This window comes from Dermacentor variabilis, unplaced genomic scaffold, assembly GCF_050947875.1.
Source record: "Dermacentor variabilis isolate Ectoservices unplaced genomic scaffold, ASM5094787v1 scaffold_12, whole genome shotgun sequence".
Taxonomy (NCBI): Eukaryota; Metazoa; Arthropoda; class Arachnida; order Ixodida; family Ixodidae; genus Dermacentor; species Dermacentor variabilis.
Window position 1 is genome coordinate 54,327,906 of NW_027460280.1, and position 13,620 is coordinate 54,341,525.

Below are 13,620 nucleotides of genomic sequence, written 5' to 3' on the forward strand. Positions count from 1 at the left end.
TATATTTATCGCCTGCGCGTAAGCGATCGAGGAATGCGTGCGTGCGGGCGTTATACGCACGCATATTAAACTCTTGCGCAGAGTTGGCGATGGCGCACAATTAAGTTCCTCACAAACGAAAAGCCTCGTGGATTCTGGACCTTATCCCTTGGAAATGAAGACGCATTGAATAAGTTTTACCTCTTCATGCCACGAAAGCACGCTATGTGACATTTCATCTACGCACAAGTGTTCATTCGCGTGCGATATATCCAGGGATTAAATTTGAACCCTTCAAGAGAGAGAGAGAGAAAACAGCGGTGGTCGTTTTAGTATTTACCTCTCAGAGTACGTTTGAAATGCGAGCTGCTTTTTTTACGTGATAGAATAAGTTATATTGTAAACACACCAAGTTCTTAACCGATTTAGGATATTCAGGCGATGTCTACTGAAGTTTCGCCTCCACCTCCACAGTTCACGGCTTTTTGCACCATCTTATTGCAGCGGGAAATTGATATCTTCAGCAACAACTTCTATCTGTCACATAATAAAGTGTCGAGACTGACTCGTCAAGGTCTAGCCGCCTAGTGTGGCCCGTCGAAATTGACCCGACGAGACTTACTGGACATACGTTGCTTTCTTTCAATTTGCCGTAAGCGCTTGCAAACGGCTGCACGAGCCTGCAACCCTACATTTCGTGGGCAAACGGAGCCTGGAGGTAGAGATTAGATACTCGAGAGACCCTCGCGAAAGCACCATCGAGATAAAAACTTGTCTGCTGTTTTTCGCGCTATTGGTGCACAGCAGTGCACAGTAGCTGAATTGCAGCTGCCCCTCCGTCCCCCCCTTTTTTTTTTTGAAAAAAAATACAAGAAAACATTGCGTATAGAATCATAAGTCTGCCACTACTGGGCTTCGTCGCCATGTTTTGCAGCTGCTCTTGTTCTACATCTCCTTTCAACTGCCTCCCCTTCGTCTGAAGGTTAAGTGGGAAAACTTACCGGAGGCGGCGTAGTGTGTCTACTGATCGATCGATCGATCAGTTTATTTATTTGTTTGTTTGTTTGTTCACTTATCTTTAACGTCACAAAGTAACATCCATTTCATCCAAGTAACATCCAAGTAAGCAATCCATTTTATCACGACGTCATCCATCATCTTTGAGCACGAGTGGTGTTATAAAACTTTTTTGTTGCCCTCAACGAAATCAAAATGCAGCGCAATGTTTTTGAAGAATTTATCAAGCATTCTAAGGTACTTTTTTCGGTAATGAAGCTTGGTCGGTTGTTAATGTATATTTTTGCTCTAAAGGGGTTATCCTGCCTTTAAGACGTTGTCTAACGTTGAAATGCTGTTGATATGTATCTCGCTGACTCGGAACACATTTTCTACGTTCGTATTTCACTCGTGAGTTCAGCACAAGAAAAATAACCTTGAAAGGTAGTTGACGACAGCAGAGAACGGGAAAATAGCGATATTGTGCCCTTTCTGCACTCGCGCTCCTACATTGGTGTTACGCTGCTAAGCACGAGGTCGCGGGCTCGAATCCTGGCTGCGGCGGCCGCGTTTCGGTAGGGGCGAAATGCAAAAACGCCCGTGGTCCCGTGCATTGGGGACACGTTAAAAGATCACCTGGTGGTCAAAATTAATCTGGAGTCTCCCACTACAGCGTGCCTCATAATCAAATCGTGGTTTTGGCACGTATAACTTTAGAACTCAATAACGACATGTAAACTGGTGAGAGTTTTTCCTGCAGCATTTCTTCACCGAAATGAAAGCGCGGTGGAGTTTAAGGCTAGGCAGATGTTTAGTACTGCATCACTGCCCGAGTCACGTAAAGCCTAATCATATTGTTTCGCCACGAAAAAAACGAACTAAGGCAGAGCGAAAGTGTCGGGAACTATCGCCGAGAAATCCCATGGTATGTGAAGCGCAACATGGACAGACGATGTATTCTCGTTTAGCAAGATCACGTGCACTATACTGACCGTGCGAGTTGCACTAAATTATGCCAAACCATGTTGAATAGCACAACGACGACGATATTTATGCATTTCCGGATGCCCTGTGGGATTTTTTAATGAGTAAAGTGAAACTCTGGTTTCGTAAAACTTGGCGTGAAGCTCACGTCTTCCGCAGACAATGTGATTTGCACTTAGTGTCTCGCGTGCCAGACACACAGAGAAAATGTGCTGAGCAAGTGATGCGGTATCCGTGGCGTTCAACGTGCCGCGAATGTGCGTCCCTCGCGCCTCTCAGCGCGTAGCGGAATGCCCGATAGCGACGCTGGCAGAGGCGGGACTCTGCACCCCAAGCCAAGCGGCTCGCGAGTGGGACAGTAGGCGCCGGCAGCGCTGCAGCTTCGCCTGTCGGCCGCCGGGGGCGGCCCTATCAGTTGCGGCCGCCCGTGGCGGCGCGGCGCTCTCACTGACGTCTGGCTTCATCCGGGTGGGTTTGTCGCCGACGGCTGCTGCCCGCGACTACGAATGATTCAATCGAAACGAGCGCGGGGTTGAATGCATCGCCCTGACACGCTTCCTCTCTCGCACGTTTACCAGAGCGCGCGGCTGGCATGTGACAGTGCCCCGTCGTCGTCGTCGCCGAGCACAAGCGCAAGCATGAGCGGCGAAAAGTTCCCCGACATCCGAGTCGTGGTCGGGATTGAGTACTTCAGCGATGTGCCGGTCTCGACCAAGTGCCACCCCACGGTCCTGGGAGCCGTGGTGCTCGAGAGCAGTGCCATCAGTGCGGACGAACTGCGGCGCATCATGTGCGACCAGCTGCCGTCGCTGCCGACCCACTTCACTTTCGTTACCAAGGAGAGGTGAGTGCTTTCGCCCAGCGATCGAGCGTGCGCGCGCGTGCTGACCGGCGTGCCACAGGTGGACGTGTTTGGACCGGCGTGATCCCAACGCGGCCACCAGTGCGTGTCGGGCGCTTCTTTGACTAAATTATGAGATCTCTTTCTATTTTATTTTGCCTTTTCGCGCCTCTGTCCCCAACTGTTCTCTGGTTTGTAGTAACTGTTTCGTCCTCACTCAGAAGCGTTTCTACTACAGTTTACGCTGCGCGGACACTTGAGCCGTATATAGTAGCTGGGCAACTTGGGGTCACGTATAGGACTTCATTCGTCGCGCGCGGATGCTGTCCGAGTATGACTCCCCTCTGCGTCTGTAGCGAACGACAAACATTTATTCAGTCCGGTCTGCGTCAGAGCTCGATGCAGAGCTGCGCACGCGCTAATTTGTTTACGGCCAGCGCGATTTCGGTGCGAAGCGAGCGAGGCCGTTAACAGAGCGAGGAGTATACAAAGGAGGCCGAAAGCGGAGCCCACGGCGGAAGGATGCGCGTACAGGTAGACAGTGCCCCGCCGTCGACAACGGGATCCGGACGCACGGCTACGCTTTTGTGCCAGCCGAGCCGACCTTGACCGGCGGCATTAACGCTGTAAAAAGCTAAGCCAGGCGCACAAATGACGGATGCGCTCGGCGCCTGCGGCTACCGGCCTGTCACGCCGGTGTCGAGGAGTTCATTCACCGAACCCGAATCGGGCGCTTGCCGCGGGGCGAATTCCTGCTTGTCTCCCTTCAGGTCTGCGAGCGAGAGCGTACTACCACTGTCGCCGCGTGTTGTTTTTGAGCGCTTCGTCTCGATGTAGTGGCGCGTCGCAGCGGCACGCTGTGCGCTTGCTTTTCTTCTTTTTCTCATTGTGTGCTTTGCAGCAGTTCATCAGGAAACTGAGAGCTGCTTTGCTTCGCATTCCTGATGAGTGCAATGTCATGTTTTGCAAGAGCCGTCGGCTTTTGGAAAGCGCCCAAAACAGTTATCGATTCAGATTCCCCGTACTGCGAAAGGCGGCACGGTTTTCTGTGTATTTGCTTCCGAGCCCCTTATCGGCCTGCGGTCTGCCTTTTCGAGTTTATTGGCGTCTGCGCCTCCCCGAGAGGACAGTGGCACAAGGACAAGATTGAGAAACTTCGTAGCTCGAAAACCGAGTGCATAAATCCCATCTTCCGCGACTGAACGCCTCCGCTGTGGGTGAATGTCGTGGAGATTTGAAGGAGAATGCGACCGTTCTCGGCTATATGCATTTGTCATTCGAGAATAAACGAATAAACGAGCGTACGTGAGGGCTTTGGGTAAACGCGAAAATGTTATATTTAAAAATAAAAAAAAAGACGCAAAATGTCTCCGAGTCGCGCTTCCTGCGTCTAGTTGAACGTTGTATGCGGCAGGAGAACTCAAAGCAAGTACAATGTGCAAATTCGATTAACAGTGCGCCATGCGCTCGAGCTGGTGCCACAGATATAGGAAAATGGCCAGTGCATTGTAAAACTTTGAGAACCATTCGGTAAGCATAGACAAATGCAGGTGCCACGTGCTTTGCGAGAATACATTTTAGGAGTTGCAAATAACTAAGTAAATCATTATTGATGTATAAAAACGTAAGCGTTATCCGCGATTGGTCATTACCGCGCGGCGATCGTCTAACTATCGCACCTGTTCCGATCGCAAGCAATCTTTCTCATGCAAGCGCAGTTTTGTAAATACGAACCGCGGAGAGCAGTGAAACCAGTCGAAGTTCCCCCGCATTTCGCGTAGCGCTTTGGCTGCACGTTAAGGAACGCCGGATGGTAGAAATTAGTCCGGAGACATCCACTGCAACGTCCCGCATAAACCACTGTGCAGTATCGGTACGTTAATCCACACTTTAATAATTTACTTGCGCTGCATAACGAATGGACATTCGCTGCCCGCTATACGGAGTGATCATTTTTAAGTTTTCAGGAATTAATAAAAAAGATCGTCTGTGGCAGGTAGAATAATTGTTCTCGTTGAGATGGATTATTCGAAGAGGCGGACATTACTAGCACGAGAAATCGAAACTCACGTTCAACTAATTAGCAAGAATTTCCTAATTAACTTTTGTATTAATTCCTTTACGGCCCATATTGCAATTTAGGAATTGTATCCGGTTAGTTTGCAAGACGTATCTTCTTGAAATGAATCTCCAGGATGACACCGATTTCGAGATATTTCCCATAGTGGTGGCACGAAATAGATGGGCGTTCCAGTTGCTTTTGTGCTTCGACGCGAGTTTTATGGCGCGTATCTTCAAACTGGTGTAATTCTGGAAATTCATTCCAAGTAGATACGTTTTGCAACCGGCTGTAATTCGTAAACTTGCAATATGTGCCGTAAAGTAAATTAATTATAAGAAGTGAATTAGGGATTTCTTAAATTAGTTGAATATGTGTTTCGATTTATCGTGAAAGTAATCTCCGCCTCTCTTAATAACCGAACTCTAGGACTAACTATGTTATCTGTGACAGGCAATTAAAAAAAAAAATTCCTGAAAACTTAGAAATGATCGCCCCGTACATGTTGTACCGCTGAGGTCCAGGTGACCGTACGAATCCATTTAGTTGCGTACGAATCCATTTAGTTGCGAATCGCTTTCTGCGATTTTGGCAGTTCTCTATTTCGAGCTCATCGTTGTCGCACCTTCTCGTTTAGCAAGCCCCGCTGCCTAAATGCGATCGCGAATTCTGCATCGAACGCAGCGTTGTAACTCTTAATAGAGCTTTAAGTTTAATCTTTCTCATATTTACAGCTTTTGGTGCACAACCTTTCTATATTTGTCCTGCGTACTCAATTTGCAATCTTCATTTACGATGTCGAACGACTTTGGCCGCCACTGGCAGTGGCGTGCGACCGCGTGCGCCTGTTGGACACCTTGTGAACTCGGCACTACATAAGGTGCTGTTTTTGGACCACGGGCTACGACGGTCTGCTTGCTTAGGAAGGGGGATTGTATGGCTAAGGATTGTTGCGTATTAAAACACGCTTTACCGCGTTATTTGCTCGTGTAGGCCTCCCAGCTTGGTGAGAAAGACATACTATAGACAGCGCGCGGCAGGTGTTTAGTATCGCCCAGCAAGGTGTGTCTCGTTTTTCGCGCGGCGCACTCTAATGAGTGCTGTCACGGAAGGAATGACGGGGTACCGAGAGAAGATGCAAATTTACTGCGACGCCGCGTCGTTGACATCGTAGCGTGACACTGGCCCACGAACAGAGGAAAGGCTGAGACCACAAAGAGAGAGAGAGGGGGGAGGGCAAAGAAAAGACAGGGAAGTTAACCAGAGATTATCTCCGGTTGGCTACCCTGCACCGGGGGAGGGGCAAAGGGAGGCGGCGATACCATAAAAAATGTGCGCACGCATGTGTGCCTCATATATTATTGAAACGCAGGGCTATCGCCGACTGGCGTTACTTAATTCGCTCCACTAGCAGCTATAGCGTCCGACACACGGAGCGTCGACGCCAGAGATTCCAGGCGGGTATTTTCAGACTCTGCTTTTGCCAGCGGCGTAGCCAGATATTTCTTTATTTGGGGGAGGGGAGGGGGGTCACGCGCCCGGTGGGCCACTCCCTGACTACGCCACTACGTGCCTCTTGCCCTCGCGAAACCAGCCTGTCCGGCCCACGTTGGCCGGTCTCGCGCTCAAATGCTGTGCCAGCTGACTGAAACGCGCGCAACGAACGACCGACGTTATAACAAACGTTAGGTGACTAACTTGGGTTGAAGGCGACCTGGAGTCGCGCCTAACTGCTGTAGTCTTAGCGTGTGCGCGTCGCGATTAGTCCTTTGTCATGTCGCGGAGCGACCGGCATGAGGGGACATCAGAGTCGAAGCGGGCGCGCAGATACGGCAGATATATAGAACGGGTGCTCGCCGTCGGAATTTGTTCTCGTCCCGCAGTCGCCGTCGTTATACAGTCCGCGTATATCTACGGACAGTCACTTGCTCCCACACTTTTTTCCCTGATTTCATAGCAGATTCTTAAGGCACCGTAAGGCTTTGCTCTTAATTCTCCACTTTGCGCTGCGTTAACTCATGCGCGCATGCACGCGGGATTCGCTGCGAAAGCAGCCTTTAATTTGCATCTGACCTAAACTGCAACTTTCTGGAACTTTCCGTTGCTCTCCGAATTTCGGTTAGTGTATGTGGAGCTGGTCGACTGGAGCTGGCGTTTGATGAGTCTGCGCGACATTTGCCACCTCTCTTGGCCGAAGGCAGTTAATCTGGAAAATATTAAGAATAAGGAGGAGGGGGGGGGGGGCGTAATCAGCAAGCGAGTGACGTCTTCGTATGCTGTGTGAGGTAAATTGGTCAGAAGCATATTTTCTTTCTTCGAGTCCTCTGAAAAAGCACTGAAGGGTTGGGATCAGCACTTCAACGTCTGCGCTTAACTGGATGCTTTCCAACAACCACAAACTACGATCAGTTACCGTCAGCAGCGGCATCTCTACCATTAACGCGACTTTCTTTTCTTCTTTCTTTCCTTCTTTCTTAATATCGGTTCTAACCGAGCCAATTCATTCTGTGTTAGCTGAATAAGCTTAATAAAGGGAAAATGATACATCCACCAAATCGTAGCAATTGCAACAAAGGAAACCCATACGAGTTCCTTGAAAGAGAAGCCCCGCCGTTGAAGAAAAATTTTCTTCAACTTTTTTCTTCAATTTTCTTCAAAAATTTTCTTCAGTAAGCTTGTGGTATGTAGGGGAAGTCGCCTCGCGATGCCTTATATTTTTCTGGTGTAACGATAGGTAGCAGAGCCTTGGAAAAAGGTGTTGGTACAAGGTTCCTATTTTCTTTTTGGTGTCTCGTTTTCGCTTATCGCTCATGCCCGCGCGTTTCTGTCATGACGCCAGGCATTTCACGAAGAATGTGTGCATTGTGACGGCGTCCTGAAATGGGGACGTCCGGACACCCTCCCCTTTCCTCTTTAGCCCCCAAGTCATGTGATGCTGTTGTCATCCGGGCTGCTGGTGTCACCTAGCCTAGTGGTTCACGAATCTACAGAAGGCAGCTACTTGTCACTTGTGTTTTGCTCGGGCGATTAACCCTTTTGTCGTGCAGATAATGAAGCCCAAGATAGCTCTTCTTTATCGAACTCGACCTGTCTGCAGGCGCGGCAGTACGCACTGCTGCTTCAGTTCTTGTCGCGTCATAGATACATAGTGCCAAGCACCGCTTGCGCGTATACCGTCTTCCGAATAAAAATATTGACGGCGAGCCGTATTACGTAGCCGCGCAGTAAGTTGCCGCGATAAAGAGGTAAAGACGAAAGGGCTTCGCGCAAATGGGACTCCTTTCTCGCTACACAAATTACTGTCACTTGCGCGAGCGGGTGAAACGACGCATAGGTCGCTTGCGCGAAGAATTTTCCTCGTGGATGAGTAAAACTCTTCCCGCAAGATTTTGTGGCCCTGCTGGATCTCGACTCGGTCGCGCGATATAGTTCATGGCCCGTATTCACAAAAACGTCCATACACTAGATTTTCTTCAAGAACAAATGACGGTCCGTCCTGGTGCTAGACGTATACGTATATTCTTAGCGAAGGCGTCCGGCGAGTCGCAAACAGCTCTTACGAATAAAAAAGATTTGTGAATTCAGCCCCTGTTTCGTGTGCCTTTTTTTTTAGCATTTTATCGAGTAGTCGATTTTATTAGGGCCTTCAGCCTGCTAAAATCTCCCGACATCAATGCACATGCGAACAGTAGTTAGAGACTGAGGGCCCGTATTCGCGCGCGCGCGCGCGCACGCACACACACACACACACACACACACACACACACACACACACACACACACACACACCTACACACACACACACACACACACACACACACACACACACACACACACACACACACACACACACACACACACACACACACACACACACACGCGCGCGCGCACACGCACGCACGCACGCACGCCGGATGCCTTCGCTTATCGTATGTCCAGCCTCAAGATTGGCTGAAATTTTCTCGTACGAAGTATTCTAGCGTAAAAGCTTTTTGTCAATACGGGCCCAGGGACCGAATTCGCGAAGTTTTGGTTCATGAGGGCTGTTTGCCATAGACTAGTCACCTTCGGTAACAATTATGTCCAACGTCCCGATTTTGGCCGAGATCTTCTCTTACGAACAGTTCTGGCGTAAGGGCGTCTTTGTGAATACGGGCACAGAAACCAGCAACACAACTGCGCACTAGACTAAAATTTTTGCACGCGTTGTCACATGGTAACATTGGTCATAAATTTCACGATTACTTCTAGTCGTCAAACGCGGCAGGAACGCGTACATCTAATTCGTTAGCTTTATTGCAAAAAATTGTGTTTTCAAGTATCCCTTCTTCCTTTTAGCACAATCGATGTAGAGTTGGAACGTGTTGCCGCCATGATTGACAGGGACCTGCACGTTAAAGGTCTTTTTCTAGTAGTAAGGTAAATGAGTTTCTTTTTCTTTGCGTAGGGTGGCTGTTTATTTTAGTGCTGTTAACGTTTTGTTGTGTTTTTTTTTTTCTGTATTCCTGTTAAACTGCTAAAATCTCATTACTGTTCTACATCTGCTAAACAAGGTATCGCAAATTATCAGAAGTGAAAAAACGACAAAAGTTTCCGAAGGAATGCAGAAAGAAAATGGATAATACAAGCTTTGTTTTCGATGTCACGCCGGAAGGTATACACGGCAACCTGAGAGTATTGCTTGTAGCATACCGTTTAGTGTATTTGGCACTCCACTCATGTAGCATGTTTATCTTTCATGCTACGACCAGAAATGTTTTTCTTGCAACTGACCCTTTCATGTGTTTAAAGCAGCGCAATCGATCCATCAATTTTACGCGGTCGGAGCGCGCGCGATGCACGCTCCGCTGGAGCTTAATTATCGACGGGCACAGAGCACGTGTGGGTGCGCTGCCGTCACGCAGTTTTGCTTGATGCTGGTTGCATCGTCGTTAGCGAAGGAGTCTTGCTTGCTGGGTGGCCTCGGGATCATGGCTCCATCGGCGGTCCCCAACCAGTTTGCATACTCAGTGCACCGACTTATCACGAAGACCGGGGGGGGGGGACCATTGTCTTCTATAGGTGTGACTGATGAGCAACGAATCACTGCATCGGGTGCCCGCCTTTTGGCATCGTTCACACCACGCTTCTAAATTGTTTGGGCCACTCTCAGACCTGTTCTCGTAGCGTCCAGAAAACCACTTATAGTGAAACCCTGCTCACAGCGGCACGCATTTCACTTCTTTAGGAACTGCCGCGCTTTACCTGAACAAACGAATCCCCGCCACGAGATAACAAACAAACAAACAAACAAACAAACAAACAAACAAACAAGCAAGCAAACAATAAAAACAAACAAACAAGACTTTCTCGAAATGAGGGCCGCGGGAACTAAAGAAAAGGTGCGCTGCTCTCTTAACTATCGTGCAAGCTGCTCTGAATACGGTTCTTGAACTATTTGTTGTTGTTTGTTGTTGTTGTTGTTGTTGTCGAAAAGTCCCGCTGCGCCTGTACGTGCTATATATACGTCACTACATCAGGAAGGAACGAAGGGAAAGCAAGAGGTGAAAGGGGGGGGGGGGGCAGAGAGCCTAACCAAATTAAGTGTCCATTTGGCTACTCTGCACAGGGGGATGGGGTAAGTGGTAGAAAAGATAAGGAAACAAGAGAAGACTAAAAATAAATGGGGGGGGGGACGCAGCAGTTCGCCCTTTCTGTAGTCTTTCAGTGAGTCCCGTTTCTCTTAAAGCAGCGTAGCAGCAGTACACCGCGGCGGCAGATGCGCGAAGATCTCAATCTTCCTGCTAACTCGATTCGCTTACTCTCTATTACGATTACGATTACTCTCTATTACGATTCGCTTACTCTCTATTATAATTCACTAAATCATCTGCCAGAGTGTTACAGAGTTTCGTCTTTGGTGAATCGCTTTGTTCTCCGGAGAAAAACATGTGTTCTGACTGGGAACGAAACATGACGGCACAAAGGTGTTGCGAGTGCAGAATAAAAACGTACTTGTCCCGCCAAACCCCGCTTTAATAGGGAGTAAGTTCGTTTCATACTACTGTCACAATAACGCTCCCCTTGTCACTAGAACCATATTCATTTCTCTTTCTTTCTTTCTTTCTTTCTTTCTTTCTTTCTTTCTTTCTTTCTTTCTTTCTTTCTTTCTTTCTTTTAGCGCATTAGCCTTGTGGGCGACAGTGTACTGCAAGCTGCATGCGTCCGCTTATTTACGGTACGCGTAATTCAACCCTGTATGCGCGAGAACCATGGCTAGTTTAGCGCTCACGCTCTCCCCTACACGTATGTGCTGTAGTCACGGTGTCGCAGCACTGCAACACTTTGCGCGCGCGCTCACCGAGAGCTGCAGGCCGTGCTCGCAGTCTCCAGTGATACGTAGCCGAGCGTATTACGCGCGCTATTCTTGTCACGTCTTTGTTCTGTGTCCGTGTCCCTGCGGGACACCGCATTCATAGACCGCCCAGAGTGCGCCAGGAGGGCAATTTGTCGTAACTCGAGAGAACGAGCCGCCGTTTTCTTTCTTCTTCTTTTCTGTTCTCCTTTTCCTCATTCGTGCTTGCGCGTTCTCGGGTAACGGCGCGGAGCCGGGTATTCCCCTTTCTTTATGTACGGCCGCGTTTTTTCGAGTCTCGCAGCGTCTCGTTCGTTGCCTTTCTTTTCCTAAAAAGACCGGAAATAGTCGGCATTGCAACCACGTGAAGTGTAAAGCGTGAGGTGAGTTGATGAGTTGAGCTGAGACAGGAAGGAGAGAGAGAGAAAAAAAAAGTAGGAAAAAAAAATGAGAACAGTATAAGAGGAGAGAAACGTATCAGTTCGCATGGTGGTAAAACTCGCTCATCCAGCGCTGCAGAGAACGCGTAGCGAAATAGCGCAACGACGATTAAGGTGTATAACGTAAGAAAGGTTCGTTTACCTTGGTCGCTATTCTTGTATATGTACCTGCCTCCTCCTCGGACGTAGAAACTCAAGCCAGCCAGTTCACTCTTCCAGACGCCGCCTATGACATATATGTTTCGTTTTTTCGTGTCTACCACTTTTTCTCGGTTCGCTGGCTGTTCTCGCACGGCTATTCCTCTACGGACGTGAAGCCTTTCGTATCTCCATAGCTTTGACTGACGGCTGTCCAACGGGTCATGCCGCTTTCCGTTGCATGATGGGGTTTTTCCTCCCCCTACGTCGACTGCAGCCTCGCGACCAGCGTTCTTTTGCTTTTGGAAAGCGCTCCTCGCAACTAGTTGTCCGAGCCGGTGCATTGTAGTGTCGGCGACCCAGAAAGCACCGAGCTGTTGTTGGGCAATCAGCTGAGCGACCGCTCTGGAAAAACCAACTGCATTCTAGCTCTTCGCGCATGCATCAAAGACTGCGTCAAGGCGTGTTTTGAGTGCGCGAGGGGTTGCGCTGTGTGGGAATAATTCGTATCGATTTTCCAAGGTTTTCTAACTTCCGCCACTGGCACGAATATTAAATAGCAAGAACACTCATTTTGTCTCCAGTCCGTCACTTAACCAATGCAGACCGTCTTCGCTAACTGTGCGTGCGTGCGTGTGTGTTGTTTTGGTTAGCCGCCTCTGCTGCGATCCATATCTATATGAAAAAGTAAATAAGAAAGAAGAAATGGACGCCTTAGGCTTAGTCTCACAATACTTAGCACGCTAAGGTTCCTCGGGTGCCACGCAAACAACGTTTTCATAACTTTCATCGATGGCTCTCGGAGCAAGTTACGTTTGGTTTAACATAATACTCCCGTGTGTTTGACGTGATCTTTCGTCACGCGGTAGACTACGCAGCTGCTCCAGAAGACCTTCAGTTTGGCCTTGTTGATGTTGGTGCCTTTTGGTGTTGGTGCCCAGTTGGTGTTGGTGTTGAAAGTTACCGCCCGTGTTGTTTATGTGTTCTCTCCCGCTGTCCCCATCTTTATTTGCGGTCAATATGATATACGCAGCTGCTCGCGGCGCTTTTTCTTTCTTTTTTTTTAATCGCCACTCGCCATGCAAAACTTTTAGTCGCACGTAACTAAAAGGTCGACCTTGAACAACGTTAACTGATTCATTGGAGGCCGGGAATTCTATGGACAACGCAATTGATCGTGTCCAGGGATGGTGGCGTTTCATTATTGCCTGACTGTATATGCACTCAGCTTGTCGTACATGCAGGCACAATTATATGAAGCCAACATACAATGGAGCCAAGTAACATATAGGTTAAATTGAAATGTGCAATAAATACGAATGAGGGTTGCTTTGTGGTGAGTCCCATATCCTTAATAATAAAGGAAATGGGAAATGAGAACGAAAAAGAAAAAAAGACATACTTGCTGTTGGTGTAGCTGCATGCAACACACAACCTGCGCATGACGCGTGCAGTGCTATACCCAATTGAGCTACACTGCAATGACTGTTCTTCCCGTCCAGCTTCTTGGGTAATGTATTAAACATATAGCCCTGGGTTAATTCGTTAGCGCCAGACACAGCACAATTGGTTTACTTAACAGAATAGCTGTATGCATTAGCAGATCCGTTCGACTTTGGTGGCCCTTCGCATGCTCCATTCGTGAAAATGCACAGCCTGCGCTGAATCGCTGCAGGGTAAACGTGAAAGCCTATAGCTCATCTGAATACCGAGAACATCGTGCGGCACGCATGTAAGGCAAACGAACAAAGGAAGTGCGCGCGCATGCATCCGCATGCATGTGTGTGCGTGCACTCGCAAAGCAGCATGTATATACGCTTTCCTGCGGCCGCTATTTGCATACCTTTCA

The 13,620-nt window shown here is 48.6% G+C and overlaps 1 protein-coding gene across 2 annotated transcripts in view; it reads left to right on the plus strand.

The window, feature by feature from the left end:
• Positions 1-2,390: 2,390 nt before the first annotated feature.
• The window catches only part of LOC142566305 (uncharacterized), an 86,627-nt gene continuing 75,397 nt past the window's right edge, over positions 2,391-13,620 (plus strand). The window contains exon 1 of one of the 2 annotated variants that reach the window (XM_075677211.1): positions 2,391-2,803. In XM_075677211.1, the coding sequence (XP_075533326.1) occupies positions 2,496-2,803 (308 nt within the window). In that variant the 5' untranslated portion in view covers positions 2,391-2,495. The remainder of the gene's footprint in view (positions 2,804-13,620) is intronic. The other variant, XM_075677212.1, reaches the window with a different exon arrangement.